At 39.7% G+C, this 26,427-nt stretch overlaps 1 protein-coding gene across 3 annotated transcripts in view; it reads left to right on the top strand.

Annotated features, from left to right (window-relative positions):
* Nucleotides 1-3,649: 3,649 nt before the first annotated feature.
* The window catches only part of RNF169 (ring finger protein 169), a 120,772-nt gene continuing 97,994 nt past the window's right edge, over nucleotides 3,650-26,427 (top strand). For all 3 annotated transcript variants that reach the window (XR_014326396.1, XR_014326397.1, XM_082845123.1), the window contains exon 1: nucleotides 3,650-4,173. Coding sequence is in view for 1 of the 3 variants with exons in the window: in XM_082845123.1 (XP_082701249.1) it covers nucleotides 3,672-4,173 (502 nt within the window). In the remaining 2 variants the exon portion in view is untranslated. The remainder of the gene's footprint in view (nucleotides 4,174-26,427) is intronic.

Genomic DNA, 26,427 nt, shown 5'->3' with positions numbered 1-26,427 from the left:
AAGTCCTTCTTCCCTGGGTGGACTGTGGTACAGGTGGGGGATTCGGGAAAAAGCAACACATGCAACTTGGGCTTCTTCTACTTGGGCTTCTTCTACTTTAGGCTGTCAGACTAAGCTTCTCAGATGGTTTCATATTGGTTCTTCATTGCTGCGTGCAGGCTTTCTCTAGTTGTGGCGAGCAGGGGCTACTCTTCGTTGTGGAGCACAGGCTTCTCATTGCAGTGGCTTCTCTTGTTGCGGAGCGTGGGCTCTAGGCGCACGGGCTGCAATAGTTGCAGCACGTGGGCTCAGGAGTTGAGGCACGTGGGCACTAGAGCCTGCGGGCTTCAGTAGTTGTGGCACATGGACTCAGTAGTTGTGGCTCGCGGGCTCTAGAGCGCAGGCTCAGTAGTTGTGGCACTCGGGCTTAGCTGCTCCGCGGCATGTGGGATCTTCCCGGATCGGGGATCGAACCCGTGTCCCCTGCACTGGCAGGTGGATTCTCAACCACTGCACCACCAGGGAAGTCCCTTCAGGTGACATTTTAAAAACAACAAACCAGTGTCTCAGAGTACTTTGTTACAAACAACAGAAATTGTGAGTAATTTAAGGAAAAAAAAGACATTTACTCAAAGGATATAGAGAGTTGACAGGAAGGCTGGCAAGCTGGATTGTGGAAAATGGGTTGTAACCTAGGAAGGCCAGGCAGCAGGCACTACGGCCAAGTTCGTGCCTTAGGAACAATCTGGCGTGGCCACCATCACCACGGTAGGGACACTCCCCCTTCTACCCCAACCCCCAAGGGACCCACTGTGGTTGGACACCTACTGTCTCCATTCCTGTAATTCTAAACTTGTCAATATGCCTTTGTGTCATCCCCTGAAGATTCAAAGTTCAGAGAGGAGTGGCCACGTGGCCGAGCCTAGGTCATATTTCATTTTCTGGCTGCCCCGGGGCAGGGAGAAGGCTATCTCTCTGATTCAGCTTCCCTAGTCTCAGCAAAACTGCACAGAACGGGTCATTCCCCCAAACAGGAGGAAGTTTTGGATGCTGATGGTAACTAAATAAAGCAAAATGTCTACCATGCCCTCATCTTTCAGACTGCTTTTCCTTCCCCGTTACTCTCTTTTGTTGGTGGTGATTTGCGATCATAATCTCAGGCTTCCCAGGCTTGACACTTTAAAACCATCCTCATCGCCCTCATTTTCCCACATAGTGAATAACTCTCCAAATTTCTTAGATTTGCCTTGCCTTCTGTCACAGATACTGCTTTAGTAAGATTACTTTGGCAACAGCATAGAGGAGAGAAGAGACTGGAAATTGGGAGTCAGACTTCTAGAATGTTAGAGCTAGAAAGGACCTTTGAATTTATCCATTGTAGTGGTCTTATCTAGGAGTATTCATTAGAATTCCTATGGCATTATAAAAATTTACATGCTGGCATCCCATCCTCAGGTTTTGGGTTCTGTAGATCTGAAAAGGGACGTTGGCATATGTGTATATATGTGTGTGTTCGTGTATGCGCATGTGTGTGTCTTTCTGAAGTGTATCCCAGGTTGAGAACTGCTGAATTCCAGTACACTTGTTTTAAAGATGAGGTGACTAAGGTCCAGAGGGAATTTATCTGTTTGAAATTATCCAAATTAATGAAATGGAGAAAGTGGTCATGACCAATCCTAGATCTCCTGGCTTTTGGTCTAGTATTACTCAGAACTCTTGCTTTTTCCCTCTGCAAAAAAGAAATTTCTTGTCTTTATTTGTATTCGAGAAAGCATGCTACACTGCTATGGTTCAGCTTCTCCAATAGAAAGTAGACTTCAGATTGAGAGCCCCAAACTGTCAAGAGTGAACAGCCCATACCAAGGGCCCCGTCTCTAAGAATAATTGGCTTGATCTCTGGACCACAGGCCTTCCTTGTCAGAATCTGTGCAAAGCATCCTCACTTCCCGTCCAAAGTGGGAAGTGAAATGAAGAGGACCTTTGGAAGCACAGCCTGGATGAAGCCATACTTCTGAGTTTGTCAGGATTCTAACTGTCTGGGCCTCTGTGCACACAAGCCCTTGTTTCAATTACGCATTGACCCTTCTTCAATTCTTCACTGTCCTTTAGCCATCTGGTTCTCATTTTGGGAATCCACTTCTTTCTTTGCTCTGCTGACTTCCACCAATCACTCTGCCTTGGACTGGTTTACTATCAGCTCAGGTACTGTTTCCAGGCAATCTCATGGAAACCCAGGGCCTCTGATGCCTTCCATTACATTATGTTACTTTTTTTTTTTTAATTTGCTCTCCTTACAAAACTTGTGCTTTCTTATAAAGATTCCCAAGAGGAAATGCCATTTGCTGAATGCCTTCCTGCTCCAAATCTACTTTAGTGCAAAAAAGCAAAGGGTGGGAGAAGCGCTGTAGCACAACCTTCTCTCTGTCAGAGGGAAGCTCTTGTTTCTCTTGTACCCTCTGCATCCAGAAAGGGGACTGGCACCAAAGTCTGAGCACCTCACTCAGTGACTAAGCCAGGCAGGAATGGTGTGGTCAGAGCTGTCCTTTAGGAAGTAACTCTAAGAACTATGGAGGATGGATTGGAGGAAGAGAGTCTGTGGGCAGGGAGACAATTTATAGAAGCTTCTGCAATAATGTAGGTGAGAGATGATGAGACCTGAATTGGGCAGTGGGAATGGGATGAAGAAGAGACGATAGGTAGGAAAATGGTCATTTTGGTGGGAGAATTGACAGAACTAAGAAACTGACAGATGTGGGAGATGAGGGAGAAGTAAAGATTACCAGGTTTGGAGCTTGAGGAACTGGGAGAATCGTACCTTTACTGGAATGAGGGAAATAAGAAGAGCTGTTTTGAAAGGAGGGTGGTAGACAGTGACTTTAGTTTGGTACATGAGGGATGCAGACATCCAAGATGATGCTTCCAGCAGGCAGTTAACTATGCAGGGCTGGACTCAGGATGTGTGGACTGCAGATATCAATTCGAGAGTTTCAGCTGGAAGAAAATGTGAGGTGGGGTATGGGCTGGGGGGGGGGGGCAATACACGGAAAGGAGTAGAGGACTGAGGCCTGAGCCTAGAGGAATACCCACATTTAAGCCCGAAACAAGGGGGAGGGCTCAGGAAAAGAGTCTGAGAAAGAGCTGAGAGAGGGAAAAAAAAAACAAGGAAAGTGTAGCTTTGCCAGCCAAGGGAGGGAAGTTTCAGGAAGGAATCTGGAGAGAGAGTTTACTGAGATGTGGACTGACAAGAAGCTGCTATTTTTGGCAGTTAGTTGCTGGTCAGGGTAGGACTGGTCTCAGTCACAGCAGCTATGAAGCAGAGGCAGGGTTCTGAGTAATTCACATACTCCCCAATCACATTAGCCTCAGTTATCAGGGTATTGCAGGATAAATAAGTGTAATTACTTCATAAAGTTTAATATCGCTCAGTTTCCAAATAAATCCCCTCAGTCCTCAACTTAATTTGGCCCACTAAGAGGAAATCGCAAAGAGTAGAAGGCGAGGCCGAAGACCAGATATATAAAGGATAACTAATAAATATTAATGAGGTTTCACCTCACGCCAACCATGTCCCGAGAGACCCTCTTCTGGAGCCCCGCCCCTCATGAATATGTATATAGCGGTGCCCGCCGCGCACTGCCCCGCCCTCTACTCTTCTCCCTCGCAACGGACTCTCCCTACAAACGGGAAACAAGATGGCGGCGGCAGGTCCGAGTACTCGGGCCTCTTCCGCGGCGGCAGCGGCAGCTCTGAATCGGCGGGGTCGGCGGGGCCGCTGTGACGAGATGGCGGCAGCCAAGACTGGGAACCCGGGCCCGGCCTCTGGCCCCGCGCTGCTAGTGTTGCCGCCGCCGTTGCTGCAGCCGCCGCCACCGCCGCGGCCGGAGGAGTCGGACTGCGCTGGGTGCCTGGAGACCCCGGGGGAAGCGGCGGCCCTGCCGTGCGGCCACTCGCTGTGCCGAGGCTGCGCCCAACGCGCCGCCGACGCGGCGGGCCCGGGTTGCCCGCGCTGCCGCGCCCGCGGCCCGGGCTGGGCCCGCCGTCTGGCCCGCGACAACTGGCAGCCCGACGCGGAGGTGCTGGGCGAGCGCGCCCGCCGCGGCCCACCCGAGCGCTGCCGCTCGCGTCGTGACGGGGGCGCGGCCGCCACGGGGCCCAGGCCCGAGCAGGAGACGCGCGGCGCGCCAGCGGAGCCAGGTGGAGTTTCCTCTCCTCCCCTTGGGGTCCGGAGCGAGGCCGCCGCGCCCCGGCCTGGCCTGGTTAGGGGGTGGAGGGTCCCAGGCCCTGGCCCTGCTCGAGCGGGTGTCGAGAGTTCTCGTGGGGTTGGAACCGGGCTTTGCCCAGGTGCAGTATGTGTTTCTGAATTTTGAACTTCGGGATGAAGTACGGGCGCGATGGATTTGGAGTCAGAAGTTTGAAGGGAGCCATAGCATTTCTTGGAACAAGTTAGGGCCAGGTTGGAATTGGTGAGTGGAGGAGGGTACCGAACTTTGTAGGGGCAGTGGAGGATCCGAGAAGTGCTTGATTTAGTGTTGGGTGAAGAGCTTGGGGTTGAATTGCTTGTAAAGATGTGATCCCTGGGCCTGAATGGGTCAATGAGAGGTGTGGCATATACGGAGTTTGAGGGGCAGATTAGATTGATTTTGAGGATGCGAAGGGAGCTTTTCAGACTTGAGCGTCTGAGTTTACATGTGCAGTTTTCACAAAATCTTGAAAAACGCAAGAGCCTGGCACGTAGAGAAGACGTAATAAATGATGGCTATTTATATTTATAATAACTAATAATAAGCTCCAGCAGTGCTCTGCAAAAAAAGATGGATGGGGTTTAAAAGTTCTGGAAGCGGAGATTGGTTGGCGGGGGCTGCTTCTATCTCGATGGCAGTAGGTTTCCTACTATTTTCCTGGCAATTAGGAGTCCTTTGAAGGACTGTTGTCTACAACTTCTTTGCCTTCCCCCCGTCCCCCCCCCGCCCCCCCCCAGCAGCCTGCCACTCTTTGGTGCTGAGCTTGACATAGAAAGTGCCTGTTGAAAACATAAAACAAAACTGTTATAACTTGGGACTCTTTGAGACACACCCAGTCAACACAACAGCTAGAGTTCTTTGATAAAAGCTTACCTAGGAAGAGAGTTTTCAAGAAACATAATTAGGAAAGGACAGATATTTGCACCTTTTGTGTTGGGAATTCTGCCATGTGCTATTTTCGGTAGGGAAAAGGAGACATTGCTTGTGTATGAAAGTGCAGTCACTAGAAACTACAGGTTCCAGAATGCAGTCTGTTTTGATTCAAGCAGTCAGACACCTGCCACTGTCCTAGGATACCTTATTTTTATTTCTGTCTTACTTTCTGTGTTCCTCGTTATTCCTTTTAAGCTTCATAGCATCCTTATGAGATAGGTACTTTTATTTCCATTTTATAGATGGAACTGAGGCCAAGAGAGGTTAAGTAAGTTGCCCAAGGATGAAAACCCAGTTCCACCTGATTCCTGCTCAGAAAAGGGATGAAGCCCTCCCCAAACATCATCTATGCTATTTAATTTGCTTCAAATTCTGAGATTATGGGAAAAAAAATTAAGACAGCATTTTTCTGGTCTCCATACTAGTACTATTGATTGTATGGTCACGTAGGATACAAATTTCTATTTCCGAAGCCTGTACTCCTTTGTGGAATATCAGGTCTGAGATTTGAACCGTGAGAGGGTGTATGACTTGATGATTTGTGCAAACTTTTTCCTTGAAGAAATTTGTGTATCAGTGATTAAGAAAAACAATATAAAATGAGATTTCAAATTAGGCTCTGTTGAGTCACTGAATATCCACCAATTACTTTATATGTTTGTATGAGGACCATTATGAAAAATATTTTTCCTTAAGTGTTCTTATTGTTGGATCATTGAGTGTATATAATTACATGCTTGTTAAGTCAAAACATTATAGAAGAGTATTGCTGAACAGGGTTTGGGAATAAACCCTGTTTATCTTCTAGCTTTAGCAAGTTGTCTAGACCTCTTGAGTTTATATGCAATATTTTTTAATTTAAAACTTTAATAGGCAATTCACATAATTCAAACAAAAATATAAGAAAGTATACAATGAAAAGGTTCCTCCTACTCCTTTCTTCATTTCCCATTTTCACCAAAGATTCATGTTGATTCTTCCACAGTTTCGTTATGCTTATACATGGAAATTCAAATATATTTATTTTATTTTTTGATCTTTTTACATAAAAGGTTATATGTTATATGCACTGGTGCTTTTTTTCATATAACAATACATGATGGATATCTTTTCATATCAGTACATAGAAGGTTTCTTCATTGTACTTATAGTTACAAGGAATTTCATTGAATGGATGTAACATAATTTACTTAATCATCTATTGATGGATATTTAGGTTGTTTCCAGTCTTTTGCCATTGTGAATTATTGTTTATAAAATTGTTTTACAATGTATATGTACGTTTTTATGAATAGTTCACCTGTAGCTTTCACCAGATTCTCCAAGTGTTGCAAAAAAAAAAGGTTAAGAACTTTTGTTTTAACCCAGTTCCCTCATTCTACTGAAGAGAGAACTGAGGCCCAGAACAGAGAAGAGAGTGACCAGGTCATTGTGGGTTAGTAGCAGATAACAAGGGCTGAAAGGCTAACCCTTAAATAAGGGCTAAAACATAACCTAATTCACAGTTAAATGTTCATGATGGTTTGTAATAGACAGTAAAAATACCAGTTTCATAATAATTACATCACACTTTTTTTTTTTTTTCTCCTTGCCACGTTTAATAAACTTTATCTAGAACAATTTCTTGTGTGGTGGCAAAACACAGCATTTTACATCACACTTTTATTAGTGGGAAACAGCAACAAAATTAGCAATTTTAGGTTAATACAGAAGTATATTGCTTAGCAGTATTCTTTTGGCATAGTTAGGTCAATTGATAAAAGAAAGGGCAGACCTGCTTTATAAAACTGGAAATAAAATTTTGTAGTAAATTCACTGGTATTTAAGTGAAATTCTTAACTTTTTTTTTTTTTTTTTTAAATTTCTTGAAGTCCCATGGCTCTTTTGGAATTGAATTGAATTGAATTTTGGAATTTTTTTTGAAAAAAGTGCAAGAGTTTGTGTGTGTTGAAAATTTTGGTTGTGCTGGTGATATTTTTGTTTTTTGTCAGCTTCTCAAGATTTAGAGTTCAGAACCTTAATAACGTCTGTATTAAGTGTTTTATTTTATTCTTACATACACTGTCAATTTGCTTTTGGATACAGTATCAGTTAATTTGTGCAGCAGTGTGTGTTGAAGGTTAAGTCAGTGATCATTTCAAGATGAACCTAGACTTCAACTGTATGTTCTATGAGGATCTGCAGCTCATTGTATGTATTGACATATTAAGTATTTGGACCATATTGAGCAATATTAAGCAAGTATGTAATGAGTGCCTACTCTGTGGCAGACACTGTTCTAGATCCTTGGGTGACATCAGTGAATAAAATAGTCAAAGATCCCTCCCTCTTAGAGCTTATATTCTAAATTTAGAAACAGTCCTGGTCCATTGATTTTTAAAAAAGAAGATTTACCATACAGACATACATAGGTAGATTTGCAAATATAAGAACATTTAAGCCTCATTGATAAGAATTTTTTTTAATTAATTAATTAAGTAACTTATTTTTGGCTGCGTTGGGTCTTCGTTGCTGTCCGGTTTTTCTCTAGTTCCTGGGAGCGGGGGCTACTCTTCATTTCGGTGCGTGGGCTTCTCATTACGGTGACTTCTATTGTTGTCGAGCGCGGGCTCTAGGCGCGCTGTCTTCAGTAGTTATGGTGCAGGGGCTTAGGTGCTCCACATGTGGGATCTTCCTGGACCAGGACTTGGACCCGTGTCCCCCTACACTGGCAGGCGGATTATTAACCACTGTGCCACCAGGGAAGTCCCAAGCCTCATTGATAATAATTAATTTTAAGAATTCATTTAGTCTTTTGAAATCAAGGATGATCATTCTAAATTATGCTGCCTTTGAACTTGAAACCAGGACCTTTTAAGGACAGTTCTTTGTCCTTTTACCATGGGTAATAATTGAAGAGAAAAGCTAGACAAAGGCTGATGAATCTTTAAGTTGGCAGTTTAATTTTTTTTCTATTTGTAGTGTTAAAAGTGCATTTCAAAAATTGAATAATTCAAAAAAATTGAATAGTGCCCCATTTATTCCTTCCCTTTATCCCACCCCAACCTCCCTGTTCATTTAGGGTTGACATTTATCCATTAAAAAAATTTCTTCTTTCTGTGAAAAACAAGTAGTTCTGGTTTATTACTCAGTTGGCAGACAATGTTTGTTATGTGTGCAAACCTAAATTGCATGTAGGACTAGTGAATAATGAAATCATATGATTGTAGTGTAAAAGGACAGGAATTTCCCTTGTCTGAAGGAATTTGTCTTAAAATGTATAAAATGACTCAACTTTTTATCCTAGTAACACATATTCCAGAATTTGAGTGTCCTTATGTGTTTTACTAATGTGGAAATATTTGCCTTGTGTTTTTTAAAACTCAGGATGAGATTACCTTATAAACTAAGCCTTAATTACCATTGACAGAATAGCTCCATTCTGTAGAATTCGGGATTGAGCAGCAGGAATTTAGGTGTTATTTGTTTTCCATTCATGTTTCTACTCCCTGTCTAATTTCCATTTAATCTTAGAAGACTTGACTGCCTTGAATTCATTTGAATCTGAGTTTGCTTTAGTGTAGGATGTAGGATATGTTTGTCAAATTTCATTCCACTATTTCAGTGAGCATTTAGGGCACACAATTGTGTAAGAGAATACAATAAAAAAGATGGGTAAGTCATGGTTCCTGTCCTTTAAGATTCCACAGTCTTGTTGGGGAAACACACCTTATCAAATAATATACAAAGTGTAAGTGAGGTAAATGCATAATGCCAAGAAGAATAGAACAGTGGGATAACTGACAGTCTTTTGAGGAAACTTGAGGAAGGCATTTGTGCTGTGTGTTGGAAAAAGAATAGGAGTTCACCAGGTGAGGGAAGAGGAGATGGCCATTCCTGGCAAAAGAACCTGCACATACAAAGGCATGAAGGCATTTGGCATATTCAGAGACAGACAGGAAGTTAAATATAGATGGAATGTGGGGCTGGAGTGGGGAAGGAGGAGAGAAGAGACTACAGAAGTTTGATCATGAAGGTCATGGTATGTCATGCTGAAGGAATTTGGGACTTTATCCTATAGACAGTGTGGAGCCCTTAAAAATATTTAAGTAATGGAATGATACTGTCATAATGTGCTTTAGAAAGACAGTATTGGTTGGAGTGTGGAGGAAAGATGTGAATAGAAACTGGAGGAAGGGAGTCTAGATAGGGGACTGTTTTAGTAGTTCAGACAAGAGGTGAAGACGGGCTGGACTAACGCAGTGACTGTGGGGATGTTTCCTTTAGTTATTCATTAATTTAGTAACCATCTGAGTTGAGGGCCTTCTGTGTGCTAGGCACTGGGGCTGCAAATAGAAATAAAGCATAATTCTGTCTCTTAAGGTCAATGTAGTTGAGAAGATTGCTATATAAATGTGTAACTGGAATGTGGGGTAATAAATGCAATAACTGTAACGCAAGATATAATTGTAGAACGCAGTATGGTATATATTAATTGAGCAAGTTAATGGAGCAGGATCTGGAGACAGACTGTGTTCAAATTCCAGGTCTGCCATTTATAGCTGTTTGTCTTTGGGCACATTGCTTAATTTCTCTGTACCTTAGTTTCCTCATTTTGAAAATGGGGATAGTAGTGGTAGCAAAATCATAAGGTTGTTGTTAAGACTGAATGAGTTATTAGCATATAAAGAGCTCAACAAATGTTAGCTCTTTTCACAAAAAAAGAGAACCCAGCTTGGATGGGTCAGGAGTGGCTTCCTGGAAAGGCAGGCACTTGACCATGAGTATTCAGTAGGCAGATGAAGGGAGGATAAAACTGAGGGAAATAAGTACTTTTAAAAACATAGGAGTATGAAACAAAAGGAGAGTTCTAGGGATTGCAAATATGGGTAGTTGGAGCATAGAGTACATGTGGGAGAGTGGGAGGAGGCAGAATTGCAGAAATAAGCAGTTACTGGATAATAGTGGACTTTGAATGCCATGCTAAGAAGGGGGGATCCACTGAAGAGTTTGAAAGAGGAGTACATCTTTGCACTCTAGAGAGATCACTCCTATAGGGGTAATGTAGCAAATGGATTGGAGATCCCAGATTTCTTTTAGCAAGATGGCTAACTTATCTTAGCTAAAGACTCTGTTGCTACAAATATCCAGAAAAGCTGGATGATAAACAACAGTTCTTTGAAATGCATTTCTGAGCTTGCAGGAAAGACAGGAAGATCTCTAGATTCCCAAAACAAAAATGGAACTAAAACCCAAAACTTCATTAAGAACTTGAGCTCATGCTGTGACAAAGATGAAGGAATTGAGTGAGGGGTTGTTTCTGGTTTTTTTATTCCTAGTGATTGAGTTTTAACTGTGGAAAAAGGAACCAAAACCAAGACTTTTGCATCAGGCTGGGATTCCTGATGTGCTGCATTCTAGGAAAAAAAGCTTCCCTGAGAAATTGAAGCACAAGACCTATGCCTTGCTCATATTTGCGACCTGAGTCGCAATATCAGGTATCCCCATGCTAGGAAATTAATATAAAAGCTGGCTCCAAGCTAGTGATACCACTGGGCCACCTGGAGAAAGGAAAAACAAGACTTGAAGGGGTACTGTCATATCTCAGGCCACAAGGAATTCTCACAGAAGAAATAAACCCCACAGAAGATGAATTTATAATTAAAAGTGACACACAAGGAAACAATTTTCTACCACAAATGAGAGTCAGCAGATATTACAAGCAGGAGGATTACAGCTCTAAGAACTGGGATAGTAGAATGGCAGTTTGAAAGGTAATTTAAAGTAGCATATTTTAAGTGACTAAAGACATTAAACAAGTAATTGACATCCCAATAAATGAATAAGACGTGAAACATACATTTGGAAAAGAACTAAACATAATGAAAAATAGAGAGGTTAAAAAAATGCTCAGTAGGGCTTCCCTGGTGGCGCAGTGGTTGAGAGTCCGCCTGCCGGTGCAGGGGACACGGGTTCGTGCCCCAGTCCGGGAGGATCCCACATGCCGCGGAGCGGCTGGGCCCGTGAGCCATGGCTGCTGAGCCTGTGCGTCCGGAGCCTATGCTTCGCAACGGGAGAGGCCACAACAGTGAGAGGCCCGCATACAGCAAAAAAAAAAAAAAAAAAGCTCAGTAAGTGATAGTTTACACAGATGAAGAGAAAGTAGTAAGCTGGGAGTTAGATATAAGGAAATCCTGAGAATGCAGAACAGTAAGATGAAGGAAAATATGAAAGAGGTGGAGAAATGAAAGACTAAGCAAGAAGACACAACATCTAATAGCAGTTCCAGAAGGAGAAAAATAAAATGAGGGAAACATGGAATTTGAAGAGATGACATGAGAATTTTTTGGAATTAATTTAAAAAGACATGAATTTTTAGGTTTAAGCTCATGAGGGCCTAGCAAGAATTAAATGAGCAAACCAAAAACAAACCCCACAACTAAATACATTGCAATGAAACTGCAGAACACCAAAGACACTTTTATAAGCAACCAGAAAGGAAAGGCAAAGGAGCAAGAATCAGACTGAGAGCAGATGTCTCTTAATGAGAGAGGGCAGAAGAAACTTGAATAATATCTTCCTAGTGCTGAGAGAGATCAGAATTTCATACTCAGTTATCATTCAAGAGTGAAGGCAAAATAAAAGTATTTTCAGATGAACAAAAATATGGAGAATTTACCACACTGTTTCTGAAAGAACTATTACATGAAAGAATGCACTTGTGCAAGAAAGAAAGGTAACTTAGGGGAGCGAGAAGGATACAAGAAATCATGATAGGGACTTCCCTGGTGGCTCAGTGGTTAAGAATCCGCCTGCCAATGCAGGGGACACAGGTTCGAGCCCTGGTCCAGGGAGATCCCACATGCTGCAGAGCAACTAAGCCCGTGCACTGCAACTACTGAGCTTGTGCTCTGGACCCATGAGCCACAACTACTGAGTCTATGTGCCACAACTACTGAAGCCCGCATGCCCAGAGCCCATGCTCTGCAACAAGAGAAGCCACTGCAATGAGAAGCCTGTACACTGCAACAAAGAGTAGCCCCCGCTCTCTACAACTGAAGAAAGCCCACGCGCAGCAACGAAGACTCAATGCAGCCAAAAATAAATAAATTAGTTAAAAAAAAAATCATGATGAGCAAAGAAATTGGCTCGGTAAACGAAGAATTGACTGTATAAAACAAAAATAATTATGACTGATTTGTTGGGGCTAAAACCAAAGTGGAACTAAAATATCAGATGAGGATAAAATGTAAGCTGGGAGGGAAAATGACCAGCATTAAAGAGTTATATATAGTTCAGAAGGAGGATAGAGATATTAATTAACTTTAAGCTTTCAGTCAGATGCATATTAAAAATTGAAGGATAACCACTAAAAGAAAAGAAATGCAATGTATAACTTGATCTACTATGTATATATAGAACCATACACTTCCCAAATTAGAGAATATACATTCTTTTTAATTAAAAGTGAAATTTTTATGTAATTTTATGTAATTTATGTAATTAGGCACAAAGAAATTATCAACAAATACCAAAGCTTGATATATCAACTATGTTTTCTGACCCCAATACAATAAAATTAGAAATTAATAACAAATATAACTGATTCTCCTCACCTCCTATCCATGTTTGGAAATTTAAAAAGTAAAAGCAAAAAATAAACTAAAAATAAATGGATGAAGAACAAATTCATGGAAACTGGAAAATATTTAGAATTAAATAACAGTGGAAACACTATATGTCAAAATCTGTGGAATACAGCAAAGCAGTACTAAGAGGAAAAATTTTTTTCATCTTTATTGGAGTATAATTGCTTTACAGTGTTGTGTTAGTTTCTGCTGTACAACGAAGTAAATCAGCTATATGTATACGTATATCCCCTTATCCCCTCCGTCTAGCGTCTCCCTCCCACCCTCCCTATCCCACCCCTCTCGGTGGTCCCAAAGCACCGAGCAGATCTCCCTGTGCTATGCAGCTGCTTCCCACTAGCTATCTACTTTACATTTGGTAGTGTATATATGTCAGTGCTACTCTCTCACTTCGTCCCAGCTTCCCCTTCCCCTCCTGTGTCCTCAAGTCCATTCTCTACGTCTGTGTCATTATTCCTGCCCTGCCACTAGGTTCATCAGTACCATATTTTTAGATTCCAATGTATGTGTTAGCATACGGTATTTGTTTTTTTCTTTCTGACTTACTTCACTCTGTATGATAGCCTCTAGGTCCATCCACCTCATTACAAATTACTCAATTTTGTTTCCTTTTTATGGCTGAGTAATATTCCATTGTATATATGTGCCACATCTTCTTTATCCATTCATCTGTTGATGGACATTTAGGTTGCTTTCATGTCCTGGCTATTGTAAATAGTGCTGCGATGAACATTGTGGTACATGTCTCTTTTTGAATTATGGTTTTCTCAGGGTATATGCCCAGTAATGGGATTGCTGGATCATATAGTAGTTCTATTTTTAGTTTTTTAAGGAACCACCATACTGTTCTCCATAGTGGCTGTATCAATTTACATTCCCACCAACAGTGCAGGAGGGTTCCCTTTTCTCCATACCCTCTCCAACATTTACTGTTTCTAGATTTTTTGATGACGGCCATTCTGATTGGTGTGAGGTGATACCTCAATGTGGTTTTGATTTGCATTTCTCTAATGATTAGTGATGTTGAGCATCTTTTCATGTGTTTGTTGGCAATCTGTATGTCTTCTTTGGAGAAATGTCTATTTAGGTCTTCTGCCCATTTTTGGATTGGGTTGTTTGTTTTTTTGATATTGAGTTGCATGAGCTGCTTGTATATTTTGGAGATTAATCCTTTGTCAGTTGCTTCGTTTGCAAATATTTTCTCCCATTCTGAGGGTTGTCTTTTCATCTTGTTTATGGTTTCATTTGCTGTGCAAAAGCTTTGAAGTTTCATGAGGTCCCATTTGTTTATTTTTGTTTTTATTTCCATTACTCTAGGAGGTGGGTCAAAAAGGATCTTGCTGTGATTTATGTCATAGAGTGTTAATGCCTATATTATCCTCTTAGAGTTTTATAGTGTCTGGCCTTACATTTAGGTCTTTAATCCATTTTGAGTTTATTTTTGTGTATGATGTTAGGAAGTGTTCTAATTTCATTCTTTTACATGTAGCTGTCCAGTTTTCCCAGCACCACTTATTGAAGAGGCTCTCTTTTCTCCATTGTATATTCTTGCCTCCTCTGTCAAAGATAAGGTGACCATATGTGAATGGGTTTATCTCTGGGCTTTCTATCCTGTTCCATTGAGCTATATTTCTGTTTTTGTGCCAGTACCATACTGTCTTGATTACTATAGCTTTGTAGTGTAGTCTGAAGTCTGGGAGCCTGATTCCTTCAGCTCCATTTTTCTTTCTCAAGATTGCTTTGGCGATTTGGGGTCTTTTGTGTTTCCATACAAATTGTAAAATTTTTTGTTCTTATTCTGTGAAAAATGCCATTGGTAATTTAATGGGGATTGCATTGAATCTGTAGATTGCTTTGGGTAGTAGAGTCATTTTCACACTGTTGATTCTTCCAATCCAAGAACATGGTATATCTCTCCATTTGTTTGTATCATCTTTGATTTCTTTCATCAGTGTCTTATAGTTTTCTGCATACAGGTCTTTTGCCCTCTTAGGTAGGTTTATTTTTAGGTATTTTATTCTTTTTGTTGCAGTGATAAATGGGAGTGTTTCCTTAATTTCCTAAGAGGAAAATTTAAGTGCCTATATCATATTTCATTGAATCTTAAGATGTCATCATTTGTGAGATGGACTATTACTTTCCAAATACAGTGCTTTCCTATCACTTAGACTTTGAAACTTTATGCTTACTGAAAGAACTCATATATATTTACTTAGATATAGATTTAGCATATCACTCATGCATATATTTATAAAAGGAAGGGAAGTAACAAATTAGTAGAATATTCCTGTGACTTCATATGCAGAGTTTGATTCTTCTAAATCACTTTCTGATGGAAGCACAGAGGTTTGTGTTTTTCTACATAGTATTGCTCACAATGTCATTGAGAGCATTGGTGATAGAACATTTCTTAAAAGAGTGTTCCACAGCTATCTCCAGCATTTTCTTTCAAACTGCTGGCACCCATCAAATTTTGATCCTGATGTTTTCTTGAACTGGCCAGCAGGTATCAACAAAAGGTTTTCAGATGAGACTCATAGTTCTTTGTCAGATGGTCTGTAATAGGTTTATTGACTAACATTGAGAAGTTCCAGTTGTCTAGTCATGCCACCAGGGATAACTGCCAAGTAACTACTACTTTTGCAAGCTTATTCTTTAATTGTTTATGTTCATACATAGATAAGCAATGACAGTTGCACCATCACTGCTTGCCCGACTGACGGTGATTGTAAGACTAATTGTAAGAAACATCCCAATTTCAGCAATATTAATATGAAAAAATTTACGTCCTAGAATCTGTAAGGTTTTTCAATAGAAGAAAGCCTGAAAATTATTAAGTGGCCAACTGAAGAAGCTAGGAAAGTAACAGCAGATTAAACCCAGAGGAAGTAGAAGTTAGGAAAGAATAAAGATAAGAATAGAAATTAATGGAGTAGAAAACAGTGAAGAGGATTAATAAAACCAAAATCTAACTCATTGAAGATATTAATATAGGCTCTATGTTATAGACAAATCTCAGGCAAGATTGGTCAATGAAAAAGAAACACAAGAAAGCGTAAACAATGTTAGGAATGAAACAGGGAATATGACTATAGCTATGATAAGGATTTCTAAAACCCCATACATATTGAATATGGAAAACTTTATGCCCATGAATTTGGAAGATTGTGTAAAATAGTCGGTTTCCTAAAAAATACAACCTATTGCAGCTGAGTCAAGAATAAGTAGAAAATATTAATAGAAATGTAACTAAAAAAGAAATTGAATAGTAAAATCTACCCACTAAGTAATGTGTGGATGCAGTGAGCAAAATCCGGAATGTGGGAAATTACAGGACAGATGGCCCATTTTTTCCCCACAAATACGTGAAGAAGAAGGGGAGAAAAGCAATACATAGAAGGGAAACCTGCAGATTAAAAGACAAAACCAATTTAAGCGTATGGACTAATTTGGATTCTGATTTGAAAAACTGTATAAAAATATTTGATAGGAATTTGAATACTGACTGGATATTTGTTGGTATTAAAGATTATTAAATTTTTAGTGTGAAATCTTTTTTCTGGTTACATATTTTAAAGAGTCCTTATTTTTAAGAGAGATGCTAAAATGTTTATAGGTAAGATGATATGGTGTCTGGGATTTCTTCAAAACAATTTATTCAAGGGGAGAGGGAACAAGTAAAGATTTGGGAAATAGATGAAATAAGATTGACAATGGGTTGACTGTTGAAGCTGGGTGATGGATATGTTGGGGTTCATTGTACTGGTGTCTCTAATAAATATGTGAGTCATTTTCATAGTAAAAAGCTGGAAAAAAAAATCTATCCATTAAAGGAACACAAGGCACAGATGGTTTTACAGGTTACCCAAATATTGAAGGATGGATAATCCTTGTGCAGACCATTCCAGGGAATAAAAAATGTTTCTAGACTCATTTTGGAGGGCTTTTACAACATGACATCAAAATCACACAAAGGCAGTATAAGAAAGGAAAAATATAGGCCAATAAATGTAGATTTTAGAAGTCCCAAGTGAAATCTGCACTAGTCTAGTAGTGTATTTTTTTTAAAAATCACAATCAAGTAGTATTTATTCCGGGAATGAGAGTTCAGTTTAACATTAAGAATCTAATGTAATTCACCATATTAATAAAGAGTAAAACCATATGATCATCTCAATAGATGCTCAAAATAGCATTTGACAGAATTTACCATTCATTTATTATTTTAAAAGCTAGAACACTTGGAATAGAAGGGAATTTTTTTTTAATTTAATTTTTTTTAGTGGAACTTGTCAATACGAATGATTAGTGGCCAAGAACACTGAACCAGGGTTAAATAGTTTAAAAAATAATTAAGGGTCCAGTAACATGTCCTCATATACTTGAATTTGGTAGATGACAGGTGGCATTACAAATCAATGGGGCAAAAATATTTTCAGTTGTGGATAGTTAGCTAACCTTACAGAAAACAAGGAAAAATAGATCTTTACCTCACACCATACACGAAAAGTTAATACCAGATCAATTAAAGGTCAAACTATAAAACTTAGAAAATACTAGGGGTATCTGTGAAAGTGGGATAGGAAGAATTCTTTAAACAAAAAATACAGAGTAAAGGAAAAGATTGATAATTTGGTCACATTAAAATCAAAACTTCTGTATGATAAAAGATAAAGTAGGGAGATGAACCACAGAATGTGAGAAAATACTTCCAATGTAATAACAAAAGATTAATGTCCAAAATATATGAAGAACTACAAATCACTATGACAGACACCTCATTAGAAAAATGGTGAGGGGATTTGAATAGACATTTCACAGAAGAGGGAAACTGAAAGGCCAATAAAACACCTGGAATGATTCTCAGTATCGTTAGTAGCTAGGGAAGAGATCTAGAATACCAAGGGAAGATTGAGCTAATACATGAACAGGGATATTTCTCCCATTCTGGTGACTCTGTACTCACTGCTGTCTAGTTCTGGACAATGTTAATTGTTTGAAATTTAAGTTTCTATTGAATTAAAATATTCTTCCCTAGTTTCAATATTCAAGTATTTAAAGACCATGATTTTTTCTATCTAACTTCTTAGGCTAAACTTCTCAAATTCATCTCTTTGGTCCTCTTTCTCCCTTTCCCAGATTTCTGGTCATACTACACTACTTACAGTTCTTATAATATAGTATGCTTTTTGAAACCTTTCTGACCTTTTGTCACCTATGATTATTCTGCCTGGAATATTCTCCCTGTTATCCTTCTGTCAGATTATACTCAGGTGAAACAAGTGCTCTGTGAATTTTTTTCTCAAATAGGAGTTGATTGCCTTCCTTTGTGACACCACATGAGTATGTGTATTCGTCATGTCACTGGATTTCAGTCCCTTGTTTGTGTGTCTGTCTCTGGCATTATACTGAACTCTTTGAGGTCAGGGACTATGTCTTTGGGTATTCAGCACTTAATATGGTACCTAGAATGTGTTAGATACTCAGTAAATGTTTAATAGAGGAAAAAGAGTCCTAAAAAAATCCTTAAAAAAAAGATTTTTGATAATATATAATGATTCCTTTATCCTTCTGTTCATCTTTAAATATGCCACTCAGAATTGACCCTCATGCTTTAAATAATGCCTGACCAGTGCAAAATGTAGTGAGGTTTACCATCTCTCCATCTGGATGCTAAATTCTTATTAATGCTGCCAAAGATTGCATTGGCCTTGCTCATCCTGTATGCAACAGAACTACAGATTCAGGATGAGCAACTCAGTTCTCAAAACAGAACTGAGCCAGTCTTCCTCATTACATGTGTGTACAATTAAATTTTTAAGCCTGAAGACAACTTATATCCAGTTTTGGTTTTTATTTTTCTAAATAGCAGTGGACATATTTTCTCTTTACTTCTGTTTTGCCATTTGTGTTTTGTCTAGTGTTTGGTTCTGTAAAACTATTATGATAAAACCTCAAATGATTGGACCCTGTTAATTTGTTGTTGACTTGGACTTTACTAAAGTTTACTTTTGGTTTCATTATAAAGAAAAGCTTTACAAATTGATCTTCTTTCAGACAACAAATTCTTTAAAAGATCTTAGTACAGAATGGTGCTGGTTTTAAAGCACTTTCTCATTGGTATATTCAACAACAAAAAATTTAAGCCACTGTTTTATACTGAGACACATACCTAGAGATCATCCCAATAGGTTCAAGAAAATCTCCTAGTTTGGGGAATCAGAGGCAGAAACAAGTAATTATAACACAGGTAATAAATCCTACTACAATTGAGGTAAGTGCAGAATGTTGTGAGGACCTGCAGAAGGCTAATGTAATTCTCCCTGGGTTAAGTGAGAAACGCTTTGCAAAGGAGAGGGCAATAAACAGGGCTTTGGGGCTTCCCTGGTGGCACAGTGGTTGAGAGTCCGCCTGCCGATGCAGGGGACACGGGTTCGTGCCCCGGTCTGGGAAGATCCCACATGCCGCGGAGCGGCTGGGCCCGTGAGCCATGGCTGCTGAGCCTGCGCGTCCGGAGCCTGTGCTCCGCAACGGGAGAGGCCACAACAGTGAGAGGCCCGCGTACCGCAAAAAAATAAAAAATAAAAAAATAAACAGGGCTTTGAACTGATTATCATACAGTGAAAAAGAAAAAACATTGTGGGAAGAGGAAGTGGCATATGTAAAGAGACAGGGTCTGGCATATCTAGGAATAATGATTATGTGTGAAGGCTGGGGAGGGGAGAGTATTGAGGGAATATGAGAAAATATGGCTGGGGTGGTAGACTGAGTCTTGTTTATAAATCTTGGAGGCAGAGGGAAGCCAATGAAAGTTATTAAGCATGAGGATGATAGGGTCAGGTCTGCTTTATAAAGAACTAGGGAAGCAGTGTTGAAGATAGAAAGACAAAGAGTCTTAAGAGACAGGCCAGTTAGGCTACCATTTTAATGTGCACAGAATCTGTACCAAGAGGGTACTGGAGGATTAGATGAGATAAACATCCCTGTTAAGGTAGGTATTACTCCCATTTTATGGATGAAGAAACAGGCTTAGCAAGGATAAATACTGGTAGATACAAAGCCAGTGGGTAGTAGATTTGAATGCAGGTTGGTATGGTTCGAAATCCTACACTCTTTCTAATTTTGGTATCATTCCACTTTGTGGACTATTGTGGATGATTTTTCACCTCAAAAAGAGCAGAAATTAAGTCCAAAGGCTTTTGTCCAGGGTGGTGGTGGATATAGAGATGGGGACAACCCACATGGTCTTGGTCTGCCTAGGCCTGCATGGCCTTCATCTCTGCAGCATTCCTGTACCTACATTTGCTTTTGTGACCTCCTTTATAGTGTGCCTCATGCTTGGACTGTGCTGAGCCAGTTTGGGCTGCCTTGCTGTGCCTGTTGTTTGGGCCATTTCTGGATTCAACAAGGAACCTGACACTTTGACTCTACTCTTGGTTAATACCTGCTTTTGCAAATTCTGTTGATCTCTACTCTCTTTGTCTTTTTCTAATCTAGATATCTTAGTCAATTTGGGTTGTGATAACAGAATACCATGGATTGGGTGGCTTGTAAACAACAGAAATTCATTTATCACAGTCCTAGAGGGTGGCAAGTCAAAGATCAAGACTGGTAGATTCAGTGTCTCGTGAGGACCTGCCTCCTGGTCCTCACTTGGTGGAAGGGGCAGGGAGCTCTCTGGGGTCTCTCTTTTTTTTTTTTTTTAACATCTTTATTGGAGTATAATTGCTTTACAATGGTGTGTTAGTTTCTGCTTTATAACAAAGTGAATCTGGGGTCTCTTTTATAAGCGCCCTAATCCCATTCATGAGAGCTTTGCCCTCATGACCTAATCACCTTTCCAAGACCCCACCACCAAATACCATCACACTGGGGATTAGGTTTCAACGTATAAATTGTGTAGGGGACACAAACATTCAATCTATAGCACCAGGGGTTAGGAAATTACATTCAGCAGGCCAGATCCAGCCTACTTACTGCTTATTTTTGTAAATTTTTATTGGAACACAGCCATACTTATTCATATTGTCTATGGCTACTTTCATGCTACAATGGCAGAATTGAGCAGCTGTCTTTTGGTCTGCAAAGCTGAAAATATTTACTATCTGGCCGTAAGTCTACACAGACTTAGGCTGCTTAAGACTCATTATTCTTTCCAGATCGAGGTACAAATCAGGTTAATTTTTTAAGCTAAGGAAGCAAGATGCAACTTGGAATTTGAATATTTATCATTAATTTTTATTAGCAGTTAATAAGCACCATGTAGTTGTCCCACTTATATATAGAGAAAAAAATCTCTGATGCCATTTTTTTCTTACAATTCTGAGAAATTTCTATCTCTGAAAAGATTAAGTAGAATTTTTTCTTATAAGGATGTATCTAACACTTAATGAATATCAATTATATATCCAGCATTGTACAATACATTAAATCATGTCATTTAATCATTCATAACAATTTATTTGGGAAGTGGGGAAACTGAGGGCTAGAGAAGTTGTAGTGTGCTCAGTGTCACACTGATAAGTGATGGAGTCTGATTGTTCTCCACAGCCTGGGATCTTTCTTACTTTTGAAAGTTATCTGGCAAACGTATGGATGGTGAAGTGCTGTAACTGTATGGGGAAGATCCTGCCCAAATTTGGCATTGTTACCACATAAAATTAAGGAACATCTTATTCCCCAAGCATGCTGGATAACTGAAGTTTTATTGTTTATTAATAGTTTTATTAATATTAATAAGATTAAATATGGTGGTATCCTTGTTGATGATAGGATGAGTTTAGATTCCCTAGCCTAATGTTGAAGGTTCTCTATAATTTGGCCCCAGCCTACCCTTTCTGGCCTATACAACTCTCCTACATAAACTTTCTGCTCTAGCAGAATGTATTTATTTACTATCCCGGCTTCACACTTAAAAAAAATTAAAATTGTGGTAAAAAACACATAACTTGAAACTTACTGTCTTAACCTTTTAAGTGTGCAGTTCAGTAGTGTTATCACACTTTGGTTTTGCTTTGTTCACATGGATTGCTCTTCCTCCATCTTTTCTTTTTTTAAAGACTTAAAAAAAATTTATCTGGCTGCGCTTGGTCTTTTTTTTACAAATTTATTTATATTTTTTAATTTTTGGCTATGTTGGATCTTCATTGCTGTGTTGGGTGGCGAGCGGGGGCTACTCTTTGTTGTGGTGCGCGGGCTTCTCATTGCGGTGGTTTCTCTTCTTGAGGAGCACGGGCTCTAGGTGCACGGGCTTCAGTAGTTGTGGCTCGCGGGCTCTAGAGCACAGGCTCAGTCGTTGTGGCGCACGGGCTTAGTTGCTCCGCAGCATGTGGGATCTTCCCGGACGAGGGCTCGAACCTGTGTCCCCTGCACTGGCAAGTGGATTCTTAACCACTTGCGCCAGGTCTTAGTTGTGGCACAGGGGATCTTTGTTGTGGCGTGCAGGCTCTTTGTTGTGGCATGCTTCGAACCCGGGCCCCCTGCATTGGGTGCGCGGAGTCTTAACCACTGGACCACCAGGGAAGTCCCCTTCCATCTTTTAACTTAATAAGTTTTACCAGTTAGACTCAGCTTCATCCAACCTTCCTAAAGCCTTGACTCTCCTTCCCAGCCCTTGGTCTCTTGCTCCTACAGATGTCTGTTGGAACATTTGCTTGTAAGATGCATTTGGCAATTGTTCATTTTGTGACTTTGCATTTGTCATCGTCTCTGTAATTATTTAAATCTCTTCTTACAACTTTTTATGACTTTGTCTTAGCTAATAAGCTATGTTAATAAGTGCTTTGGGGAAAGGGTCTCATGCCTTTTTTTGGTATATGTTCTCTTCCCACAGCACCTCCCTCTTCCTCACTGCTCACTTCCCTCTTTAACTTCCTGATCTCTGATAACAGTTTTCATTATTCTTACACACTTATGTGTGATAACTTGATATGTTATCATTAATATTTTCTTCTCCTTTTGTGACTTCTACAATTATATTGTTGTTTCTTTTTCCATTTGTTATTTCCATTTCTATATTTAATGTTCATGTTTGAAATTATAAGGCATATTCAGTCTGGCGTCTGCATCTCTCATTTAACATAAATGGTTTCCTATCTAATTAAAGCAATATTGCATTTTTTATAATTTATTTTATTTTATTTATTTTTGGCTGTATTGGGTCTTTGTTGCAGTGCGCAGGCTTCTCATTGTGGCTTCTCTTGTTGCAGAGCACAGGCTCTAGATGTGTGGGCTTCAGTAGTTGTGACTCACGGGCTCAGTAGTTGTGGCTCGCGGGCTCTAGAGCGCAAACTCAGTAGTTGTGGTGCATGGGCTTAGTTGCTCCGCGGCATGTGGGATCTTTCCAGACCAGGGCTCGAACCCGTGTCCCCTGCATTGGCAGGCAGATTCTTAACCAGTGCACCACCAGGGAAGCCCAATATTGCATATTATTAAAAAAATATTTCTATATAATTTTGATGCCAGGATAATAGTACATTGTATGGACTGTCTGTAATTAGCCTAATCATTCCCTCAATATTGGACATTTAGGTTATTCTCAGTTTTTGTTTTGCAGTTATGAGCAATGTTGCAGTGAAAATCTTTTTATGTAAAAGTTTTTCTGTATTTTAGATTATTTTCTAAGATTCCTAGAAATTATTAGGTCAAAAGTTACAAACATGTTTTAAATTCTTGGTATGTGAGTTGTGACATCTTGATTTCATTAGTTCTTTGCCAAGGATAGTTTTAAAACACAGTTTGAGTTACTATAGCAGTAATCTGTGGTGTTAATTATGGTACTTAGGTAAGCAGCTTTCAAATTTGATATGAATATTTTCTTAACTTTTAACTTTTTCTCTGTGCACTTCCTCTTCTTTCCAGGTAAACGCTCTTTATATTGCCTCCTGTAAATTGTTAATGTCTTGGGCCAGTAGGTAAAGGAGCAATTGCATTAGTTTAAGACAGTTGGTACTTGGCTGTCATCTGCACTCTTGGAGAGTTAGAAGGAGTAAACCAAAAAAATAGTAGATAAAATGGAAAGCACTTTAGTTTGGTTTTAGAACGTATTTGTGGTTCACTCCCCATGTTTCCACCTTCCTACTTCTAAATGGTATGCCTAATTTGACATTAAAGTTTCTCCTTTCGAATATTCCATTTGAAGGTAGTTCAGAAGTTTGGTGGGTAGTATAAGCAGGTAACCTTGAGATTAATATGGATAATGACCTCTTGGTTCCTGTGTATCTTTGCACTTACATAGGTTTTGTTGTAGAAGATGTACTTTGATTCATTGTCTTCTTTTGCTGTTGTGTACCTCTACCTCATGCTTTTCTGAGCTGCAGTCAGGTGTTTAGTTGTATAACTCTTCGACATTCTATAGTAGTTTCACTTGCATATGTTTTTCTTTCCCTAGTAAGATTGTAAGTTTCTTTAGGACTTGGACCACACGTTTTCTACCTTTATTAGATTCCTTTCTTGACTTTCTTAAAAGAATATTCTCTCCTTTTGTCTTCTTCCTCACTGCTTGTTCCCTCTTTATTAATGGTTTGTGGTTTCATGACGAAAATCTTGTCTTCTCCACTGCTTATGAAGAATGTAGATTTTGCTTCTGGCTATGATGGAGCAGATTGTAGCAGACCAGAACTCCTGCTGAGAATAACTAGAAAAGCCTGATTTAAAAAAAAAATCTATATGAAGGCATTGGTAAATTGCCAAGGCAGCCAGGACTTCAGACATTTGTGGATTCTTGGCAAAGGGAGAGTATAGCTATTAAGAGGCAAAAAAGCCAGCAGAGCTTTCTTCATGGGGCTAGGGATACAAAAATTATAGTTCAGGACTGCCAAGGCAGCCAAAACTTGAGAGACCAAGATCCCAGAGAGAAGGGAGGTGCATCTCCCTGCCCCCACCCTCCGCCCCAGGCCTCTCTACCTGCCTTTTTTTCTCTTGAGGCATTTGCAGATTCTTTAACTGTGTAGGGTAAAAGGTTAAGAAGCTTCCCAGAAGCCTAATGAAAAACAGAGCACTCTTTTAGCAGTTCTTCAGTGTTGAGGAGAAAAAAGTTGAAGGCCTTCCAAGGAAGGCAGGCTTGGAAAATACCCTTAACTCTCAGTTAGATCCCCAGAGGGCTACAAACTAGGGTAGAACAAACTTTTCAAGTTTTACAAAGCCTGCAGCCAACCTTGAATAAGCTCATGTCCTGAATGGATTGTGAGGTGATCTACCCTTAGTCTAATTGCCTGTCAGAGAACATGGTGAATCTTCTGTAGGATGTTATATCATCCACAGCCTTTATAGTTTTTCATAACACAATGAATGGCATTCCAACAAAAATTACGTGGTAAACCAAGAAACCAGACCAGGAATAAAAACAGACAGTATAGGAAAGGATCCATTGTATCCCAGTCACTTATAATTTATTCAGTCATTCTAAAATAGAAGGACATTTAGGTTGTTTCCAGTCTTTAGTATTGCGATTGATCTGCAGTGAATATTCTTGTCTGTACATCTTTGTACATGTGTATGATACATCATTAAGATAACGAATACCCTTGCTAACTCTTGTCTTTATCAAACTTTTTTGATATTTGCTAATCTGTTATATAAAAGTGTTTTGTTTCAGAAATTTTTAATATCTTGAAATGAGCGAAATTGAGCATATTTTAATTTGTTTACAAGTCATCTGAATTTATGTTTCTGTAAACTGCCTGTTCATGTCCTTTGCCCATTGTCATATAGGGTTGTTCAGCTTCTTTTTCTTCTTCTTTTTTTTTTTAATATTAAAGAGGTAATAAAGAACAGTGGGTAAGAGGACCAGTTCTGGAGCCAGATTGCCTGAGTTTAAATCATAGCTCTTTCATTTACAGCAGTGTAGCCTTGGGCAAGTTATATGCTCTGTGCTTCAGTTTCTTCATCTGTAAAGTGGGGATAATAGCATCTCTCCATTGGGTCATTATGAAGATTAGATGAGTTAAAATATAGAGTGCTTAGAAATGGGCCTGGCATGATCAAAGTGCTATATAACTGCCAGTCATCAGAATGATACTGGTGGTGGAGATAGAGATGGAAATTAGCAGAGAGATTTTTTTATTTGCCCAAGGACAAATAACTAGTAAGTGGGAGAATTCAAATTAGGATCAAGATCTTGGGACTCTTAAGTCTAAAGTTCTTTTTCATTCTGCTGCACTAATAAGAAATTGAATGTACAGGGGTAAAAACTCAAGCATAGCCAGGTACCAAGGGATGTTTACCTTTGGATTTGAGAGTTATTGGGGTAGCGTCTTCCCAATATAGTTCAGTGAGGTTCTTTTTGTAATTTTGTATTGAGTGTGGATTCTTTGACAATGATACTTTATTCCTGAGGGTTTGGTGCAGTTAGCAAAATGCTAGTCTTATAGTTTGTTTTGTTTGTTTGCCTTTATTAATAACCAGTCACCCCACCCTAGAGAAAATCTTTTTCAGGAAGGACGATCAAGGAAATATAGCTGCTCCTACAGTTCACGTTAGACTGAATGCAGTACTCAGCTTTGGTCATTGGCCATGTGTGTTTGTCATTCTTAGGGTATTAATATCCTTAGAGAGTTTCTCTTTTAAACATGGTGCAGTTGACCCTTGAACAACATGGGGATTAGTGGCACCGACCCCCCTGCACAGTTGAAAATCTGTGTATAACC

This window comes from Leucopleurus acutus (assembly GCF_964270905.1).
Source record: "Leucopleurus acutus genome assembly, chromosome: 8".
NCBI lineage: Eukaryota > Metazoa > Chordata > Mammalia > Artiodactyla > Delphinidae > Leucopleurus > Leucopleurus acutus.
Note: the sequence above shows the minus strand (reverse complement) of the source record. Positions and strands in the feature narration are given on the sequence as shown.